Source organism: Schistocerca cancellata, chromosome 1 (assembly GCF_023864275.1).
Source record: "Schistocerca cancellata isolate TAMUIC-IGC-003103 chromosome 1, iqSchCanc2.1, whole genome shotgun sequence".
Taxonomy (NCBI): domain Eukaryota; kingdom Metazoa; phylum Arthropoda; class Insecta; order Orthoptera; family Acrididae; genus Schistocerca; species Schistocerca cancellata.
Genome location: NC_064626.1, coordinates 860663763 through 860686180, shown reverse-complemented (window position 1 = coordinate 860686180; position 22418 = coordinate 860663763). Strand labels below are relative to the sequence as shown.

Sequence of the window (22418 nt, the reverse complement as noted above, 5' to 3'; positions counted from 1 at the left end):
GCTGTCCGTCTGCATGAATGGCCATGGACAAACTGTGGCCAAGAAACAAGTGGACTGCCCTGTTGCTGAACACACTGCCAAACACGATATCCTTCATTTCGATGGCTGCTTCACAGCCTGTGCCATATGGATCCTTCCCACCAATACCAGCTTTTCTGAACTGCGCAGGAGGGAACTTTCCCTGCAATACACCCTACATTCCCGTAACTCTCCTGGTCTCAACCTTCTTTAGTCACCATCCTCACTCATTCAGCCCCTTCCCTGTTCCCATTCCAGCACTATACAGCCATCATTCTATCATCACACCCAATCTTTTAATTTCTCTCCTTTTCGACTACTTCCCTCCCTCCCTCCCCACCTCTCTCCTGCCCGTCATATAACCTGCAGCACTTCACTGTCCGCCCCCCCCCCCCCCAACATACTACCCCTCCCCCTCCCTGCCCCAGCCTCCTCCTTATCTCCACCCAGACGCCATTCCCATCCTGCACTGGTGTTGCTGATCGGAGTGTGGTTTCAGTTGCCTGAGACTGTGAGTTGCATTTGTGTGTGTGTGTGTGTGTGTGTGTGTGTGTGTGTGTGTGTGTGTGTGTTGTGTGTGTGTGTGTGTGTGTGTGTGTTGTCTATTGTTGACAAAGGCCTTAATGGCCGAAAGCTTTAACTTTGCGAGTCTTTTTGTTGTGTCTATCTGCAACTCAGAATCTCTGCTATATGGTGAGTAGCAACTTTCTTTTTCATAATTGTTACATTCCATCCTGGATTTTCCATTGTTTCATTAAAATGTACAGACAGATAAAGAATCTACTCACCAAGTGGTGGCAGGGGAACCACACACAATAGGTTTAACTTTTACAAGCTTTCAGAGCCAGTGGCTTCTTCTCCTAGCTGAAGTGCTGAAGGGGAAGGAAGAGGGATGACTGAAAGGGACTGGATCTCTCCAGCCTTTCCCTCCACCCCTATTCCTTCCTCTTCAGCTCTTCTGCTAAGAGAAGGAGCCACTGGCTCTGAAAGTTTGTAAAAGTTAAACCTTTTGTATGTGTGTGTGTTCCCCTGCTGCTGCTGCTTGGTGAGTAAATTTCTTTATCCATCCATTTACTTTATATTATCAACAATTGATAATATTGATGAAATGTATGATGAGATAAAAGAAATTATTCAGATAGCGAAGGGAGATGAAAATTTAATAGTAATGGGTGACTGGAATTCAATAGTAGGAAAAGGAAGAGAAGGAAACGTAGTACGTGAATATGGAATGGGGGTAAGAAATGAAAGAGGAAGCCACCTGATAGAATTTTGCACAGAACATAACTTAATCATAGATAACACTTGGTTCAAGAATCATGAAAGAAGGTTGTGTACATGGAAGAGACCTGGAGATACTGGAAGGTTTCAGATAGATTATATAATGGTAAGACAGAGATTCAGCAACCAGGTTTTAAACTGTAAGACATTTCCGGGGCAGATGGAGACACTGACCACAGTCTATCGGTTATGAAATGTAGATTAAAACTGAAGAAAATGCAAAAAGGTGGGAATTTGAGGTGAGGGACCTGGATAAACTGACAGAACCAGAAGTTGTAGAGACTTTCAGGGAGAGCATTAGGGAATGATTGACAGGAATGGGGAAAGAAATACAGTAGAAGAAGAATGGGTAGCTTTGAGGGATGAAATAGTGAAGGTAGCAGAAGATCAAGTAGGTAAAAAGACAAGGGTTACTAGGAATCCCTGGATAACAGAAGATATATTGAATTTAGTTGATGAAAGGAGAAAATATAAAAAAGCTGTAAATGAAGCAGACATGGTTCATGGTGTGGGTTCCTGTAGTCATGTCCTAGTTCATGAACCTTGGGCAACGTATGAGTGGCCAAGTAAGTGGTCCCGACAGTCGGGATACCAGTTACTTTGGAATAAGGCAGGGCATCTCGGACATATTCTGAGTCGTGGTCACCTTTGTGCTCATACGGCAAAGACTACCAAATCCACTGGTTACTCCCTCAACCGTTAGGGGTAATACCCAATGGGACTCAGGGCAAGTAAGGCTAGCAACCTGCTTCCCTGGTACTTTAAATATGATGCTGGCAACAATCAGAGCAAAATGCCTCGGACCTTTGGAGGTGACAGAGTCCCACCTCTAACTGACAAACCAGGGACTCCTAAGATACGACTTGGCAAACAAATGGTAATGAGATGGGGAGCTATTAATATCAATGGGGGCTACTCTGGGAAGAGGGTAGAGCTGGCAGAGGCTGCAAGTAAGATGGGGCTGGACGTTTTAGCTGTTAGTGACATTTGGGTAAGGGGTGAGAAAGAAGAGGAAGTGGGAGAATACAAGGTCTACCTGTCAGGAGACAAAGCAGGAATAGCACAATGGGGTGTAGGGCTTTACATCAGGAAAGAAATGGAACCCAGCATAGTTGCAATAAGCTATGTAAATGAACGACTGATGTGGATAGATTTGACAGTGTCTAGCAAGAAAATTAGGATTGTGTCAGTATATTCGCATTGTGAAGGGACAGATCAAGATAAGATGGATAGTTTTTATGAGGCACTCAGTGATGTAGTTGTTAGAGTAAAGGACAAGGACAGTGTTCTGTTCATGGGTGATTTTAATGCCAGGATTGGAAATCGAACAGAAGGGTGTGAAAAAGTTATGGGTAAATTTGGAGAGGATATGGAGGCCAACAGGAACGGGAAACAACTCTTGGATTTCTGTGCCAGTATGGGATTAGTAATCTCAAACTCCTTTTTTAAACATAAGAACATTCACCGGTATACTTGGGAAGGGGGGGGAACCAGATCTGTCATTGACTATATAATAACAGATCAGGAATTCAGGAAGGCTGTGAGGGACACACATGTATTCAGGGGATTCTTTGATGACACTGATCATTATTTAATCTGCAGTGAAATTGGGATTGTGAGGCCGAAAGTGCAGGAGGTCAGGTTCATATGTAGGAGGATAAGAGTGGAGAAACTTCAGGATAAGGAAATCAGGCACAAGTACATAACAGCGATCTCAGAAAGGTACCAGTTAGTTGAATGTAGTCAATTACAGTCATTGGAAAAGGAATGGACAAGGTACAGGGACACAGTACTAGAAGTGGCTGAAGAATGTCTTGGAACAGTAGTGTGTAGAAGTAGGAAGAAGCAAACAGCTTGGTGGAATGACACAGTCAAGGCAGCCTGTAAAAGGAAAAAGAAGGCGTATCAAAAATGGCTACATACTAGAACTCAGGTAGACAGAGAAAGTTATGTTGAAGAAAGAAACAAAGCCAAACAGATAATTGCAGCATCCAAGAAGAAATCTTGGGAAGACTTTGGAAACAGGTTGGAGACTATGGGTCAAGCTGCTGGAAAACCATTCTGGAGTGTAATTAGCAGTCTTAGAAAGGGAGGTAAGAAGGAAATGACAAGTATTTTGGACAGGTCAGGAAAACTGCTGGTGAATCCTGTGGATGCCTTGGGCAGATGGAGGGAATATTTTGAAGAGTTGCTCAATGTAGGTGATAATACAATCAGTAATGTTTCAGATTTCAAGGTAGAATGGGATAGGAACGATGATGGAAATAGGATCACATTTGAGGAAGTGGAGAAAATGGTCAATAGATTGCAGTGCAATAAAGCAGCTGGGGTGGATGAAATTAAGTTGGAACTCATCAAATACAGTGGAATGTCAGGTCTTAAGTGGCTACACAGGATAATTGAAATGGCCTGGGAGTCGGGACAGGTTCCATCAGACTGGACAAAAGCAGTAATCACACCAATCTTTAAACATGGAAACAGAAAAGATTGTAACAACTACAGAGGTATCTCTTTAATCAGCGTTGTGGGTAAAATCTCCTTAGGTATTGTTGACAGGAAAGTGCGAGTATTAGTTGAGGACCAATTGGATGAAAATCAGTGTGGGTTTAGGCCTCTTAGAGGTTGTCAGGACCAGATCTTTAGCTTACGGCAAATAATGGAGAAGTGTTATGAGTGGAACAGGGAATTGTATCTATGCTTTATAGATCTAGAAAAGGCATATGACCAGTTTCGTAATAGGAAGTTATTGTCTGTTGTATGAGATTATGGAATAGGAGGGAAACTTTTGCAAGCAATTAAAGGTCTTTACATGGATAGTGAGGCAGCAGTTAGAGTTGACGGGTGAGATTGGCTGGGTGAGATTAAGATATGTGAACACAAAATAAGCAGTCTTGCATATGCGGATGACTTAGTTGTGATGGCAGATTCGATTGAAAGTTTGCAAAGTAATATTTCAGAGCTAGATCAGAAATGTAAGGACTATGGTATGAAGATTAGCATCTCCAAAACGAAAGTAATGTCAGTGGGAAAGAAATATAAACGGATAGAGTGCCAAATAAGAGGAACTAAGTTAGAACAGGTGTACGGTTTCAAGTACTTAGGACGCATATTCTCACAGGATGCCAACATAGTGAAAGAACTGGAAGCGAGGTGTAGCAAAGCTAATGCAGTGAGCGCTCAGCTACGATCTACTCTCTTCTGCAAGAAGGAAGTCAGTACCAAGACTAAGTTATCTGTGCACCATTCAATCTTTCGACCAACTTTGTTGTATGGGAGTGAAAGCTGGGTGGATTCAGGTTACCTTATCATCAAGGTTGAGGTTATGGATATGAAAGTAGCTAGGATCACTGCAGGTACTAGTAGATGGGAACAATGGCAGGAGGGTGTCCACAATGAGGAAATCAAAGAAAAACTGAGAATGAACTCCATAGATGTAGCAGTCAGGGCGAACAGACTTAGATGGTGGGGTCATGTTACACGCCTGGAAGAAGCAAGGTTACCCAAGAGACTCATGGGTTCAGCAGTAGAGGGTAGGACGAGTCGGGGCAGACCAAGGAGAAGGTACCTGGATTCGGTTAATAATGATTTTGAAGTAATAGGTTTAACATCAGAAGAGGCACCAATGTTAGCACTGAATAGGAGATCATGGAGGAATTTTATAAGGGGGCTATGCTCCAGACTGAACGCTGAAAGGCATAATCATGATGATGATGATGATGAAGCAGACAAAAAAGAATACAAACGTCTCAAAAATGAAATTGACAGGAAGTGCAAAATGGCTAACCAGGGATGGGTAGATGAAAAATGTAAGGATGTAGAGGCATATCGTACTAGGGGTAAGATAGATACTGCCTACAGGAAAATTAAAGAGAGCTTTGGAGAAAAGGGAATCACTTGTATGAATATCAAGAGCTCAGGGAAGGGAAAGCAGAAAGGTGGAAGCAGTATATAGAGGCTCTATACAAGGGCGATGTACTTGAGGACAATATTATGGAAATGGAAGAGCATGTAAATGAAGATGAAATGGGAGATATGATACTGCGTGAAGAGTTTGACAGATCACTATAGGACCTACGTCGAAGCAAGGCCCCGGGAGTAGACAACATTCCATTAGAACTACTGACAGCCTTGGGAGAGCCAGCCCTGACAAAACTCTACCACCTGGTGAGCAAGATGTATGAGACAGGCGAAATACCATTTAAAATTTTTTCCCAGCGAATCAACTGTTCAAATAGATTTCGGGATTGGAGCTGGTCATTGTAAACTTCATTTCATGATATTTCGGCTAGACAACTGCAAGCCATCTTAAGGTGAGCTAAACGAGGCAGTCCTCACCTGAAAATGCCTTGCAGTTGTCCAGCTGAAATATCATGGAATGAAGTTTATGACGACTGGCTGCAATCCCAAAATTTCTTTGAACAGGCAAAATACCCTCAGAGTTCAATAAGAATATAATAATTCCCATCCCAAAGAAAGCAGGTGTTGACAGTTTAATAAATCACAGCTGCAAAAGACTAACGCGAATTCCTTACAGATGAATGGAAAAACTGGTAGAAGGCAAACTTGGGGAAGATCAGTTTGGATTCCATAGAAATGTTGGAACACGAGAGGCAATACTGACCCTACGACCTATCTTAGATTAAGGAAAGGAAAACCTACATTTCTGGCATTGTTAGACTTAGAGAAAGCTTTTGACAATGTTGACTGGAATACTCTCAAATTCCGAAGGTGGCAGGGATAAAATACAGGGAGCAAAAGGCTATTTACAATTTGTACAGAAACCGGATGGCAGTTATAACAGTCGAGGGGCATGAAGGGGAAGCAGTCAATGGGAAGGGAGTGAGACAGGGTTGTAGCCTTTCCCCAATGTTATTCAATCTGTATATTGAGCAAGCAGTAAAGGAAACAAAAGAAAAATTTGGAGTAGGAATTAAAATCAATGGAAAATAAATAAAAACTTTGAGGTTCAGCAAAGACAGCAAAAGACTTGGAAGAGCAGTTGAACAGAATGGACAGTGTCTTGAAAGGAGGATATAAGATGAACATCAACAAAAGCAAAATGAGGATAATGGAATGTAGTCAAATTAAGTCGGTGATGCTGAGGGAATTAGATTAGGAAATGAGACACTTAAAGTAGTAAAGGAGTTTTGCTATTTGGGGAGCAAAATAACTGATGATGGTTGAAGTAGAGAGGATATAAAATGTAGACTGGCAATGGCAAGGAAAGGGTTTCTGAAGAATAGAAATTTGTTAACATTGAGTATAAATTTAAGTGTCAGGAACTCGTTTCTGAAAGTATTTGTATGGAGGGTAGCCATGTATGGAAGTGAAACATGAATGATAAATAGTTTAGACAAGAAGAGAATAGAAGCTTTCAAAATGTGGTGCTAGAGAAGAATGCTGAAGATTAGATGGGTAGATCACATAAGTAATGAGGAGGTATTGAATAGAACTGGGGAGAAGAGAAATTTGTGGCACAACTTGACTAGAAGAAGGGATCGGTTGGTAGGACATGTTCTGAGGCATCAAGGGGTCACCAATTTAGTATTGGAGGGCAGCGTGGAGGGTAAAAATTGAAGAGGGAGACCAAGACATGAATACACTAAGCAGAATCAGAAGGATGTAGTTTGCAGTAGGTACTGGGAGATGAAGTAGCTTGCACAGGATAGAGTAGAATGGAGAGCTGCATCAAACCAGTCTCTGGACTGAAGACCACAACAACAACAACATCAATAGTTTATTATTTTCATTGTTAAATATGTAGAAAGTAAGTCAATTACAATTTTAGATTTCATGTTAAACTAGGGTGAATGTGAATATAAAAGGTCAAAATATTTTGATTTGTTCCAGTCTTATATTTATTGCTGACAGCAAATACGGGGACGCTATTCGCATATCAATAGTACTAGGAGCAATCAAAAGGCAGTGGGAATTTTTTAATTTCACAGGCTTTGTACATCCAATATTAAGAAAAATTATCTTGTTTGCACAAACATTCCTGACATCTATTTGTATTTTCAGCTATTTTGAATAATTAATTTATTCTTGACAGCCAAAATGGTTAAATGTATTTTTCAGTGCTCATCAAATTTTTACTTTTGAAGAAGATGGATTAAAGAATTTCCATTAAATTTTGCTTGAAAAATGGAATCAAGTGCAGCATCACATTCAAAATGTTGACTGTACATTTTGGTGAATCTGCTATGAGAAAGACAAGAATTTACGAGTGATATAAATGTTTCAAAAAGGGCCATGAAATTCATTGAATCTCCATCAGAGAGGTTGCTGATGATGTCAGCATTTCCTTTGGCTCATCCCAAGCAGTTTCTTTGGATGTTTTTGGCAAGAAATGTGTAGCACCAAAGTTCATTCCAAAATTGTTGAATTTCAACCAGAAACAACATCGCATTTACTGCACTCAGGAATTGCTGAATGAAGTTGACAATGATCTAGATCTTCTAAAGAAGGTTATAGCGGGTGATAAAACATGGCCATATGGATATGACCTTGAAAACAAGGCTCAATCTTCTCAATGGAAACTGGCCAAAGAAGCAAAGGAAAATAAATAAATAAAATATACAAGTTTGGCACATCTGAGTGTTCTCCTCACTGTTTTATTCGATTACAATGGGATAGTGCATCATGGGGATAGGGCATCAGTAGCTTCTGCCTTGTGGTCACATGGTCAATAAGAAACTCTAAATGGAAGCTATACAGTGTTTGCATGAAGCAATCTGAAGAAATAACCAGAATTGTGGCAAAACCAATTGTGCAAATTGCATCATGATAATGCTCTCACTCAAGTCTGAATTCTTGTTCATGATTTCTTGGCAAAAAAACAAAACTGTTATGTTGCCTCAGTCACAAAATTCACCAGACATGCCTCCTACAACTTCTTTCTATTCCTGAGGCTGAAGAGAACCATGAAAGAACATCATTTTTGCCACCATTGATGAGATAAAAGCAGAATCACTGAAGGAGCTGAACACCATAATGAAAACTGAGTTGCAAAGTGCTTTCAACATTGAAATAAGTGCTGGCACAAGTGTATTATGTCTGGGGAGGATTAGTTTAATATTGATGTATAAATAAAGGTTGTTTAAAGAAAACAAAAATTCCTATTATATTTTGATCACACCTTGTATACTAAAAAAACAAGAAGCAATCTACTATGGATCTACTGGCTGTATTAGCAGTGAGTTTGAAGACATAAATAGAAAGCTTGGTAATTCACTCTGCAAGAGTGGAGGAGGAAGTGAAAGAGAAAGGGGGGGGGGGGGGAAACTAATATTGCAGCATCAACTTATTAGAGATGGTAAAATGTTTCATTTAGACTGAATAAGTTCGAGAAATTCACTATGTTGAATAAACTGTTACAGTTCAGAGATCAATGAAGCCATTTAATAACCTGGGCCACCAAGCTACCTGGTGGCTCACGTAATTGTCACTAGCAATTCTAAAACCAGTGAAATTTAGCAATGACCTAGAAAGTTATCATTCCATTGCATTGCACAGTATATGCTATATACAATTAGAAAGTTTAATTTACAACAGAATATGCACAATTATTGATAGAATAGTATCTACAGATCAGATCAGATTCAAATAAAACTGATGCTATGTTCAGATCTTAGCTCTAACATCATTTATTGGAATTGACTTTCAGAGATCAGAAAAATTCCATATTTTTTGTTTAATTACAGCCTATGATACTATAAGGCTAGATTGATGACTGCTTCAGCTGAAACAAACCATATGCTGTCCTGTGATTAAACTGCTGGAAACTAAGTTTTAAAAATCAGTTGTGAAGATTCACTGTAGAAAATGTACAATTATATAAGATAAAAGTTGATTCTCACAAGGATCAATGTGGTCTCCCCTTTTATTTAAAAATGATAAGCTACATTTTCACAGACGTCTTGTCATGGAGATGAGTTTGCTCTAACAAGGCACTGTAAATTTTTTTAAAAAAAGGAGAAGAAACTTTCTTAGAGGATCTAGAAGCACTAAATAGCATGGGGACTTTATCTCCTATTCCATGTGAAACAAATGAGTGTGTGTTTGTGTTTGTGTGTGTGTGTGTGTGTGTGTGTGTGTGTGGGCTCGTGCGCGCGCATGAACGCACATGCATACACACACACGTATGCATGTGTGTTGTTGTTGCTGTTGTTGTCTTGAGTAGAAAGATCAGTGCTCCACATTAGTAATAGGATTGAACCATCCATTCCGCAATGCTGTTCAGTTGCATCACATTTCATAAGCTTCTAAAAAAAAAGCCTGAAGAAACAATATATATATGTGTGTGTGTGTGTGTGTGTGTGTGTGTGTGTGTGTGTGTGTGTGTCTGCTTGTGACTGTGTATGTGCGGATGGATATGTGTGTGTGTGTGTGTGAGTGTATACCTGTCCTTTTTTCCCCCTAAGGTAAGTCTTTCCGCTCCCAGGATTGGGATGATTCATTACCCTCTCCCTTAAAACCCACATCCTTTCGTCTTTCCCTCTCCTTCCCTCTTTCCTGATGAAGTAACCATTGGTTGTGAAAGCTTGAATTTTGTGTGTATGTTTGTGTTTGTTTGTGTGTCTATCAACCTGCCAGCGCTTTCGTTTGGTAAGTCACATAAATACAAAGATGATGAGACTTACCAAACGATTGTTTCATCAGGAAAGAGGGAAGGAGAGGGAAAGACGAAAGAATATATATATATATATATATATATATATATATATAGAGAGAGAGAGAGAGAGAGAGAGAGCATCATGTGTCTGCGACATCACCAGGTGGCATCCAACCTTTTGGTGGGCAGTGATCATAATGTTTTGTCTTATTGGTTTATACATAACAAAACATTATATAAACAGTAGATGAGTCTTGCTATTAGGGCAGCAACTGACAATAGCCAAAGCAGAGAGAATATAAACAACAGACTGGAAATATATATATATTTAAAAAGAAAGATGATGAGACTTACCAAACAAAAGCGCTGGCAGGTCGATAGACACACAAACAAACACAAACATACACACAAAATTCTAGCTTTCACAACCAACGGTTGCCTCATCAGGAAAGAGGGAAGGAGAAGGAAAGACAAAAGGATATGGGTTTTAAGGGAGAGGGTAAGGAGTCATTCCAATCCCGGGAGCGGAAAGACTTACCTTAGGGGGAAAAAAGGAAGGGTATACACTTGCACACACACACATATCCATCCACACATACACAGACACAAGCAGATATTTGTAAAGGCAAAGAGTTTGGTCAGAGATGTCAGTCGGGACGGAAGTACAGAGGCAAAGATGATGTTGAAAGACAGGTGAGGTGTGAGCGGCGGCAGATTGAAATTAGAAATTAGCGGAGATTGAGGCCTGGCGGATAGCGAGAAGAGATGATATGCTGAAGGGCAAATTCCCATCTCCGGAGTTCTGACAGGTTGGTGTTAGTGGGAAGTATCCAGATAACCCGGACGGTGTAACACTGTGCCAAGATGTGCTGGCCGTGCACCAAGGCATGTTTAGCCACAGGGTGATCCTCATTACCAACAAACACTGTCTGCCTGTGTCCATTCATGCGAATGGACAGTTTGTTGCTGGTCATTCCCACATAGAACGCTTCACAGTGTAGGCAGGTCAGTTGGTAAATCACGTGGGTGCTTTCACACGTGGCTCTGCCTTTGATCGTGTACACCTTCCGGGTTACAGGACTGGAATAGGTGGTGGTGGGAGGGTGCATGGGACAGGTTTTACACCGGGGGCGGTTACAGGGGTAGGAGCCAGAGGGTAGGGAAGGTGGTTTGGGGATTTCATAGGGATGAACTAAGAGGTTACGAAGGTTAGGTGGACGGCGGAAAGACACTCTTGGTGGAGTGGGGAGGATTTCATGAAGGATGGATCTCATTTCAGGGCAGGATTTGAGGAAGTCATATCCCTGCTGGAGAGCCACATTCAGAATCTGATCCAGTCCCGGAAAGTATCCTGTCACAAGTGGGGCACTTTTGGGGTTCTTCTGTGGAAGGTTCCGGGTTTGAGGAGATGAGGAAGTGGCTCTGGTTATTTGCTTCTGTACCAGGTCGGGAGGGTAGTTACGGGATGCAAAAGCTGTTTTCAGGTTGTTGGTGTAATGGTTCAAGGATTCCGGACTGGAGCAGATTCGTTTGCCACGAAGACCTAGGCTGTAGGGAAGGGACCGTTTGATGTGGAATGGGTGGCAGCTGTCATAGTGGAGGTACTGTTGCTTGTTGGTGGGTTTGATTTGGACGGACATGTGAAGCTGGCCATTGGACAGGTGGAGGTCAACGTCAAGGAAAGTGGCATGGGATTTAGAGTAGGACCAGGTGAATCTGATGGAACCAAAGGAGTTGAGGTTGGAGAGGAAATTCTGGAGTTCTTCTTCACTGTGAGTCCAGATCATGAAAATGTCATCAATAAATCTGTACCAAACTTCGGGTTGGCAGGCCTGGGTAACCAAGAAGGCTTCCTCTAAGCGACCCATGAATCGGTTGGCGTACGAGGGGGCCATCCTGGTACCCATGGTTGTTCCCTTTAATTGTTGGTATGTCTGGCCTTCAAAAGTGAAGAAGTTGTGGGTCAGGATGAAGCTGGCTAAGGTAATGAGGAAAGAGGTTTTAGGTAGGGCGGCAGGTGATCGGCGTGAAAGGAAGTGCTCCATCGCAGCGAGGCCCTGGACATGTGGAATATTTGTGTATAAGGAAGTGGCATCAATGGTTACAAGGATGGTTTCCGGGGGTAACAGACTGGGTAGGGATTCCAGGCGTTCGAGAAAGTGGTTGGTGTCTTTGATGAAGGATGGGAGACTGCATGTAATGGGTTGAAGGTGTTGATCTACGTAGGCAGAGATGCGTTCGGTGGGGGCTTGGTAGCCAGCTACAATGGGACGGCCGGGCTGATTGGGTTTGTGAATTTTGGGAAGAAGGTAGAAGGTAGGGGTGCGGGGTGTTGGTGGGGTCAGGAGGTTGATGGAGTCGGGTGAAAGGTTTTGTAGGGGGCCTAAGGTTCTGAGGATTCCTTGAAGCTCCGCCTGGACATCAGGAATGGGATTCCTTTACAAATGTCTGCTTGTGTCTGTGTATATGCGGATGGATATGTGTGTGTGTGCGAGTGTATACCTGTCCTTTTTTCCCCCTAAGATAAGTCTTTCCGCTCCCGGGATTGGAATGACTCCTTACCCTCTCCCTTAAAACCCAAATCCTTTTGTCTTTCCCTCTCCTTCCCTCTTTCCTGACGAGGCAACCGTTGGTTGCGAAAGCTAGAATTTTGTGTGTATGTTTGTGTTTGTTTGTGTGTCTATCGACCTGCCAGCGCTTTTGTTTGGTAAGTTTCATCATCTTTCTTTTTAGATATATTTTTCCTACGTGGAATGTTTCCCTCTATTATATTCATATATATATGATGTTAACAAATTTCTCTTTTTCAGGAACGTTTTTCTTCTTGTTGCCAGTCTGTTGTTTATATTCTCTCTGCTTTGGCCATCATCAGTTGCTGCCCTAATAGCAAGACTCATCTACTGTTTATACAATGTTTTGTTATGTATAAACCAATAAGACAAAACATTATGATCACTGCCCGCCACAAGGTTGGATGCCACCTGGTGATGTCGTAGACACATGATGCTCTATGAAACATATGTAAGCTCAGCAGAATGGGTGGTGGATCGCCCTAGCAAAGACAGGGGCTGTAAATGGAGAAATCTGTTGAGATAAGCAACTTTGTCGGAGAATAGATTTTTATTATCAAAGCCTGTGAACAATTATCTCAGAAGCAGCAAAGCTGGTCAAATGTTCACTTGCTACTGTCGTGAGCATTATGGGGTTCAGAGGCTTTTCTGCTCTTTAAAAGAAGATAGATCGTGATCTGTGGCATCTCTGCTGAAAGAGCATAATGCTGGTGAATGCACAAGTGTTTTGGAGCACACCGTTCATTGTACATTGTTGAACATGGAGCTCCACAGCAGACCACACCTACATGTTCACATGTTGACCCAATGACATCATCAATTGTGACTGTAGTGGGCACAGGACCATTGGGTCTCGACCGTTGACCAATGAAAATGTTGACTCTTTGTGTCAGTCACATTTTTGCTACACTAGGTCGATCGTGGTGAACAGAGGATTGAAATGTGCAATGCACCACAGACACAGGCTGGTGGGAGTTATGTTATGCTGCTGGAGGCATTTCTCTGTGCTTGCGTTGGTTGTGTGGTAATAATTGAAGACATGCTGACAGCTGCGAACCACCTGCACCCCTTCATGCTTGATGTTTACCCTGACGGTGGTGTCATCTTTCAGCAGTATTATTGTCCATGTCTCAGAGCCAGAACTGTGCTACAGTGGTTTGAGGTGCATTCTAGTGAATTCTCATTAATATCTTGGCAACCAAATCCACTTGATGTAAATCCTATGGAACCCATCTGGATCACCATCATGCACCATCACTGTGTATGCAAATCAGCGGTCTGTTATTTCACAAATTACATGACCTGTGCATAGACATCTAATCCTGCATACCTCCAAAAATCTATCAACATAATGTCAGACCCATTATACACAGAACCAGCGTTGTATTTTGATCCAAAGACGGACAAACAACCTATTGAGCAGGTGGTCATATTGTTTTCGCTCATCAGTGTATAATCTAATTTCCTTAGGATCACCTGATTAATTTCACTCCATTCCATTATTTTCATAACAATTTCCTTGTTTCTTAGCTTATAATCTCTTGTTAAGACATTATCCATTCAGATCAACTGATCTTCTAAGTCCTTTGCTGTCTCTGAAAGAATTATAATGTCACCAGAAAGGTGGAAAGTTTTTGTTTTCTCTCCATAAACTTTAACTCCCTTTACAAATTTGTTCTTGGTTTCCTTTACTGTTTACTGAATGAACAGATTGGATAACATCAGGGACAAGCTACAACTCCGTCTTACTGCCTTCTCAATTACTGTTTCCCTTTCATGTATTTCCACTCTTATAACTGCAGTCTGGTTCCTGGACAAGTCATGCATAACTTTTTACTTCCTATATTTTATACCTACTACTTTCAGAATTTCAAAGAATTTGTTCTAGTCATCTTCTGAAAAGATTTTTTGTAAAACTACAAATGTTGTAAATGTGGGTTTGCCTTTCTTCAGTCTATCATCTAAGATAAGTCATATTATTGGTATTGCTAGCTCCTACATTTCTCAGAAATAACCAAGGTCAGCTTCTACCAGTTTTTCCACTCTCCTATAAATAATATAGCTCAGTATTTTTCAACCATATCTTATTAAACTGATGGTTCATTAATATTCACAACTGTCAACACCTGCCTTCTTTCGAATAGGAATTACACTCTACTTGAAATATGAGGGTATTATCTTGTATCATATTATGACCAAGTGAAATAATTTTGTCATGGTATTTTCTTCCAAAGATCTCAATAATTCAAAGAAATATCTTATTCCAAGTAAATAACAAGTGTAAATGACAACTGCTCCCACAGGCAAGTGGAACATAGCTAAACCACAACCAACCATACTGAAATACCTTGATAAAGAATTATAACTAGAAACAATATTATCAGAAAGCTGACTCAGACAAAGTGTGAATGACAAACAGACACCATATAGACAACAGCATAATCAATTGTGTATTCTGATACAGTCCTGTGTTGCACACACAATCATGTCAACAGAATTAATGTCCAGCTAAATGACCTAACAAGAGTTGAGACTGTCACACTGAAATCAATAGTATTTTTTTGGTTTCATCTCATATCCAAGAGAGATCTACCAAATCTCATAGAACAGCAGGGTGAGGACAAAGATAGAGTAAGATGTGCAACTAACCAGTTCTTCGAAAGTTTTCAATCAGTCAAATTCTTTCTTACCTTCCACCCACCAGTTTCATATCTAGAAAGCTTCCTGTAATCTACTCTTTGTAATTTTGATGAGTCCTGGAGAGCCATCTACACGTTATTTTCCAGGCAAGACTTGAGAATCAGACTGATCCTACCATACAACCTATAGGCATGCAGTAGCAAAAAATGGTACTAGCCTCAACAATACCAGAATCAGGCATGTAAGAAGCAAAGATTTCCTTAACAGTTGCAGTATTTTACATAACCTAGTCTGTGACAGTAGGGGAATGAAGCAGACAGTAAAACCCAATTTTAGTGAACTCTCAAGAATAAGATTTCAGAGGCAATGGAATTAGTTCATAAGTACTTCAGAAAGGGCTGTTGCATGATTAAGTTCTCTGAACAGAAAGCTCTGATGGAACTGTGATATTAGTAACAGTTCTAAATCTTGTCATAATTTTATACTAGTTTACTAATACTTTTGAATATTTGTTTCATGTCTTATTCTTCTGTTTATTTTTACCCTGGGCAAACATGTTTGTATGGGTTTGAATTTACTTTTTTTTGTTTTTATCACAGCTGTTTTCCCATGCAATGCATTGAAGAGGACTTACTGTACTCATAATTTATGACAAACATTCTAATTTCAACCATTTAAACATTGGTAATAAAGTGACAAATTAAAGTGTAAGATAATAATATTATGAGAAGGATGGTTGCCACTCACCATATAGTGGAAATGCTGAGTCGCAGAGAGGCACAACAAAAAGACTGTCACAAAATAAGCTTCTGGCCAACATGGCCTTTTTGCCAGAAATAGACAACAGGGTAAACACACACACACACACACACACACACACACACACACACACACACACACACACACACACACACTCATGCAAGCATAGAGTGTACAACACCCATTTGAATAAATAAACAAAAATAAAAGACCACAGACTTTTGTTTAGACATGGAAGTTGTTCCTCAATAAACGTAGACATCCCCTATTCTTATGCTGATCATACTGTAAAAAACACAACACTCCAAAACTTGACAGTGGACTACATGTGAGATGCAACCTACAGCAAACAAGGATACTAAATACCCAATGAAAATGTAAAGGAATCTCAGTGATAAATAAAGATTGCTCAAAAGAAATTTAGAATCAGTTCTAAGAACCTCTAATAATAATAAGCGCTTACACAAGCAGTTATGAGAGGATGTGTGCAGAGTAGCCCAGCCCTAGTGTAGGATATACTGACAACACAAAACTAATATACAGAAAACCATCCTGTTGTGCATGTGCAGAAAGATACAAGCTGGTTAGTAAAGACATGTCACAATAGTAGTAGTAGCTTTATTCAACTGTAGATCTCTTTTTACAAGGATATAGGCCATGTCAAAGTATTTACAAGTTTAGACCAATTTAAAATAATCTAATTCGTATATGTATATACACTCCTGGAAATGGAAAAAAGAACACATTGACACCGGTGTGTCAGACCCACAATACTTGCTCCGGACACTGCGAGAGGGCTGTACAAGCAATGATCACACGCACGGCACAGTGGACACACCAGGAACCGCGGTGTTGGCCGTCGAATGGCACTAGCTGCGCAGCATTTGTGCACCGCCGCCGTCAGTGTCAGCCAGTTTGCCGTGGCATATGGAGCTCCATCGCAGTCTTTAACACTGGTAGCATGCCGCGACAGCGTGGACGTGAACTGTATGTGCAGTTGACGGACTTTGAGCGAGGGCGTATAGTGGGCATGCGGGAGGCCGGGTGGGCATACCGCCGAATTGCTCAACACGTGGGGCGTGAGGTCTCCACAGTACATCAATGTTGTCGCCAGTGGTCGGCGGAAGGTGCACGTGCCCATCGACCTGGGACCGGACCGCAGCGACGCACAGATGCACGCCAAGACCGTAGGATTCTACGCAGTGCCGTAGGGGACCGCACCGCCACTTCCCAGCAAATTAGGGACACTGTTGCTCCTGGGGTATCGGCGAGGACCATTCGCAACCGTCTCCATGAAGCTGGGCTACGGTCCCGCACACCGTTAGGCCGTCTTCCGCTCACGCCCCAACATCGTGCAGCCCGCCTCCAGTGGTGTTGCGACAGGCGTGAATGGAGGGACGAATGGAGACGTGTCGTCTTCAGCGATGAGAGTCGCTTCTGCCTTGGTGCCAATGATGGTCGTATGCATGTTTGGCACCGTGCAGGTGAGCACCACAATCAGGACTGCATACGACCGAGGCACACAGGGCCAACACCCGGCATCATGGTGTGGGGAGCGATCTCCTACACTGGCCGTACACCACTGGTGATCGTCGAGGGGACACTGAATAGTGCACGGTACATCCAAACCGTCATCGAACCCATCGTTCTACCATTCCTAGACCGGCAAGGGAACTTGCTGTTCCAACAGGGCAATGCACGTCCGCATGTATCCCGTGCCACCCAACGTGAGGGTTTAAGTCAACTACCCTGGCCAGCAAGATCTCCGGATCTGCCCCCATTGAGCATGTTTGGGACTGGATGAAGCGTCATCTCACGCGGTCTGCACGTCCAGCACGAACGCTGGTCCAACTGAGGCACCAGGTGGAAATGGCATGGCAAACCGTTCCACAGGACTACATCCAGCATCTCTACGATCGTCTCCATGGGAGAATAGCAGCCTGCATTGCTGCGAAAGGTGGATATACACTGTACTAGTGCCGACATTGTGCATGCTCTGTTGCCTGTGTTTATGTGCCTGTGGTTCTGTCAGTGTGATCATGTGATGTATCTGACCCCAGGAATGTGTCAATAAAGTTTCCCCTTCCTGGGACAATGAATTCATGGTGTTCTTATTTCAATTTCCAGGAGTGTATTTGCAGACTTCTAGTTAGACACAATCATTAGATTTACTCCTGGTATATAATACTTTTTTTTACAAATAACTTATTAAAATAATGTAATGCCACACCGTTCACTAATATTGATGCACACAGTACACGACACATTGTTTCATAACACTTCACTCACTACACACACACACACACACAAACACACACACTGGTGATTTCTGGTCCATTTTCTGTACTGCAACTTTCCATTTGCTATCCTGAAAAACTGAGTCAGCATCCCTCCATAATGAGCAAGATGTTGAGCTCAGAAAGAGGAAGAGGTGTTAGTATTGTGCTATGCATAGCTTGGGGGGAAGTATTTCTAGAAAGGTAAAAAGAAGGAAAAAAACATAAAGTGAAGGTGTTATGTGGAATTTTGGATGTTTTATAATTATAATTATAATAATTGATATGAATATAATAGAGGGAAACATTCCATGTGGGAAAAATATATTTAAAAAGAAAGATGATGAGACTTACCAAACAAAAGCGCTGGCAGGTCGATAGACACACAAACAAACACAAACATACACACAAAATGTCTGCTTGTGTCTGTGTACGTGTGGATGGATATGTGTGTGTGTGCTAGTGTTTACCTGTCCTTTTTTCCCCCTAAGGTAAGTCTTTCCGCTCCCGGGATTGGAATGACTCCTTACCCTCTCCCTTAAAACCCATATCCTTTTGTCTTTCCTTCTCCTTCCCTCTTTCCTGACGAGGCAACCGTAGGTTGCGAAAGCTAGAATTTTGTGTGTATGTTTGTGTTTGTTTGTGTGTCTATCGACCTGCCAGCGCTTTTGTTTGGTAAGTCTCATCATCTTTCTTTTTAAATATAATTATAATAATTATTATTTATTTGTACAACTTTTTTTTATCAAACCCCTACCCTGTTTTATCTAAGTAATCCTTCAATGTATAAAATGTATTGCATAACAGATACTTTTTAGCTGCCTTTTTAAATAAATGTATTTTTGCAATTTCTTTAATCTCTTTTGGTAATTTATTGTACAGTTTTATTCCTTGGCAGAAAATGCTGTTTTGAGTTTTATGTTTATTTTTTCTTGGTAAATGTAAGTTGAGTCTGTCTCTTGTTGCATGGTAATGGACAGGGCTGTTTGTGCAGTAATTACCAATGTTATTTTTGATGTGTATAACTGACTGGTAAATGTATTCACATGGAGCAATTGAAATCCTCGATGTTTTGAACAGATCCTTACAATGAGCTCAACTAGTATTTTTGGTTATTATTCTTATGGCTCTTTTCTGGAGTTTGAAAATTGTGTTCATGTTTTGTGCATTTGTTCCCCAAAAAAGAATGCCGTAACTAAGAACTGAGTGTACATATGAATAATATGTAACTAAAAGACAGTGCATGTTACACACTGATGATAGGATTCTAAGGGAATAACATTCTGATGACATTGTTTGCAAGTACCTTTGTGTGTTCACACCACTTCAACTGAGAATCAATATTCATTTCTAGAAATTTTGCATTTGTTACACGGTCTATAGAGATGCCATCTACATTTAATTTAACATTGACATTTTTTCTCTTCAAACTGAAAGTCATGGCATTAGTTTTCTTTAAGTTCAATGTCACTTTATTGCTTATTGACCAATCATAAACTTCCTTGAGAGTTTCATTTGCTTTCTCAGCAAGGAGTTCTCTTGTTTTCTCAGTGACTATAATATTTCTGTCATCAGCAAACAGAATTTTTTCACCATGAGTAACACTATTGGGAAAGTCATTGATGTGGATCAGGAATAGTATTGGTCCTAGTATGCTACCTTGCAGAACCCCTCTATTAATGTATTTTGGTTCTCATATGTGTTTTACTAAATGTTTAGATCTATTTGAAGTATGTGTTATCTCTGCTCTTTGTACCCTATCTGCTAGGTATGATCGAAACCAGTCATTAGCTACCCCTCTTATTCCTAATCCTTCTAATTTATTTAATAGAATCTTGTGGTTGACTGTATCAGACGCCCTGGAAAGATCCAAAAATATGCCTGTGACACACTGATCTTTATCAAGAGCATCAAGTACAACTTTTGTGAATTGTACTATGGCTGACTCCGTATTTTTGCCACTTCGGAAACCAAACTGTGATTCGCTTAAAAAATTGTATTTATTCAGGTAATTCATTAACCAGTCTTTCATAATTGCTTCTGTTATTTTTGAGAATGATGACAGCAGGGAAGTGGGCCAGTAATTTTCTATGTCTTCTGCATTACCTTTCTTAAGCAAAGGTACAACTCTTGCCTATTTTAACTGCTCTGGAAACGTCCCTGATGTGGAGGATTCATTTATTATATTTGTTAAGGGGCCTTGTATAATCCCTATACATTGTTTCAGTACACACATTGGTACTTCATCTAAGCTTACGGACTTTTTATTTTTTAGTTTTTGAACACTTTTATTGACTTTGTTCTCTGTGATTAGAAGTAACATCATTGTATTTAGTGCATCATTATTTACAGGTGTTATATTTGTTTTGGGGAATTTTTGCTATAACTTCTCTGCAATACTTGAAAAATGCTTGTTTACATAGTTTGCTAAGTGTTGTGGATCATTTATTAGCTTATCCCCTCCCTTAGCAGTATGTTATTCTGCAATTGTTTGCCTCTCCCCAATTCCTCTTTTATAACATCCCAGACTGCTTTACTTTTATTCTCTGCATTATATATTACTTTGTCATTAAATGACTTTTTTTCAGCAATCAGCATCTTCCTATAGATCTTTTTGTATCTGTGATAGAAACTTAAGAATTCTGGATATTTGCGAATCTTTTTCATAGAACTGAGGTGTTTAAGTGTTTGGGAGGACTTATTAATAGCTGCTGTTATCCATCTGTTTTTGTGAGATGTTGATACAGACATGCATACTTTTGGAAATGCCTTTTCAAAGTTCAATTTAAATAATGTGGAGAATTCAGAGAATTTCGTATTCACATTGGTTTCCTTATACACTTCATCCCAGCTTTGTTTTTCCAGTTCTTTTGAAAAATCTTTTATTTTGATTTCTGATAGATGTTGTTTGTAGGCTTGTAGTTTAGGGCATGATTAAATGCCTCATTTTACTGTCATATTTGACAGAGATGGTCTGATAGTCCGAGATCTTTTAGAGCTACATCACAATTTTTCCTATCCATATTTGTGGCCACATGGCGAATTACTGATGCAGTCATTGTAGTAACACTTGTTGCACTATTGACCAATAGAGACATGCCAAAACTTTGAAGGATGTTTAAGAAGGTGCTGCTGGATTCATTTATGATATTAGTGTTGATGTTAATGTCCATACACAGAATTAAGTTGACCTTTGTACTTGAGACTTTCTCTAGAACATCTGTTAATTTATTGAAAAAAGTATCCATACTATCATTGGGACATCTTTACACACACAAAATGATTAATTTCTTGGTGATGTCAAGCCCTTCTTGGTGATGTCAAGCCCTGTTAATTCAATAGCTGACATTTCAAAGTGTTTGTCTTCACTTACTGTACTAAGGTCATGTCTTGATTTGAACTGTGTTCCTTTTCTGATATAAATGCATAAGATATGGTACAGTACCTGTATAATCTAAATTAAAATTAAAAGTACTTCACAGAAATGAAGATTTGGGGGGACATCTGTTCTACAAAACTCTGATACAGAAAACATATTAATAAAAAACATGCAAGTTCTCCTAATGCTTTAGGTCAATTGTTTGGCACCTGAAGGTGTGACTTTAAAGTCATGAGACTAGCTGTGAACCAATAGGAGACCTATAAATCTTCGCATAGCAGCTGTTGCTGGTATTTACTTATTCAAATGGATTGACACAGCTGTGCCTGCCCCACTCACCAAGTGATCTGTAAGGTGTAAGATTTTCTATTTTGCACTTCTATGCTTATTTAGTTATATGAGACCTGTTAAATTTTTTCAAAATTTTTTTACATTTATAACTACAAAATAATTTACTGTTTTTAATCATTATTAAATAAGTACAACAGAGGTTAACTGATCACTTGTTTAAATATAAATCTAAGCTTACCTTTTCTTCCAGACCTTCATATTCACCAGCTCGGATCTGAGGCACAGTTTTCCGGTAATCTTGTGATGATGCAGCCCCATAGAGATATACAGGGATGTTTAACACTAATGATAAAGTCAATGCCAAGCGTTCAGCATATGAGCAACACTCTTCCTCAGTAATACCTTGCACGGGCACCAGTGGACATACATCCATAGCTCCAAGCCGTGGATGAGAACCTTTGGATAAAACTTTGAATTAATCAATGTGTTAAGTATCAACAGTCTAGGAAAAGAATGACTGCTACTTACCATGAAGATGACATGTTAGGTTGCAGACAGGCACAATTAAAAGATACTTGAACATAAACTAC

At 40.4% G+C, this 22418-nt stretch overlaps 1 protein-coding gene across 1 annotated transcript in view; it reads right to left on the bottom strand.

Moving 5' to 3' along the window:
• Positions 1 to 22418, bottom strand: part of LOC126189230 (formimidoyltransferase-cyclodeaminase-like) — a 124534-nt gene that overhangs the window by 74452 nt on the left and 27664 nt on the right. Inside the window, exon 3 of the mRNA XM_049930925.1 lies at positions 22067 to 22284. Coding sequence (XP_049786882.1) covers positions 22067 to 22284 — 218 coding nt within the window. The remainder of the gene's footprint in view (positions 1 to 22066; positions 22285 to 22418) is intronic.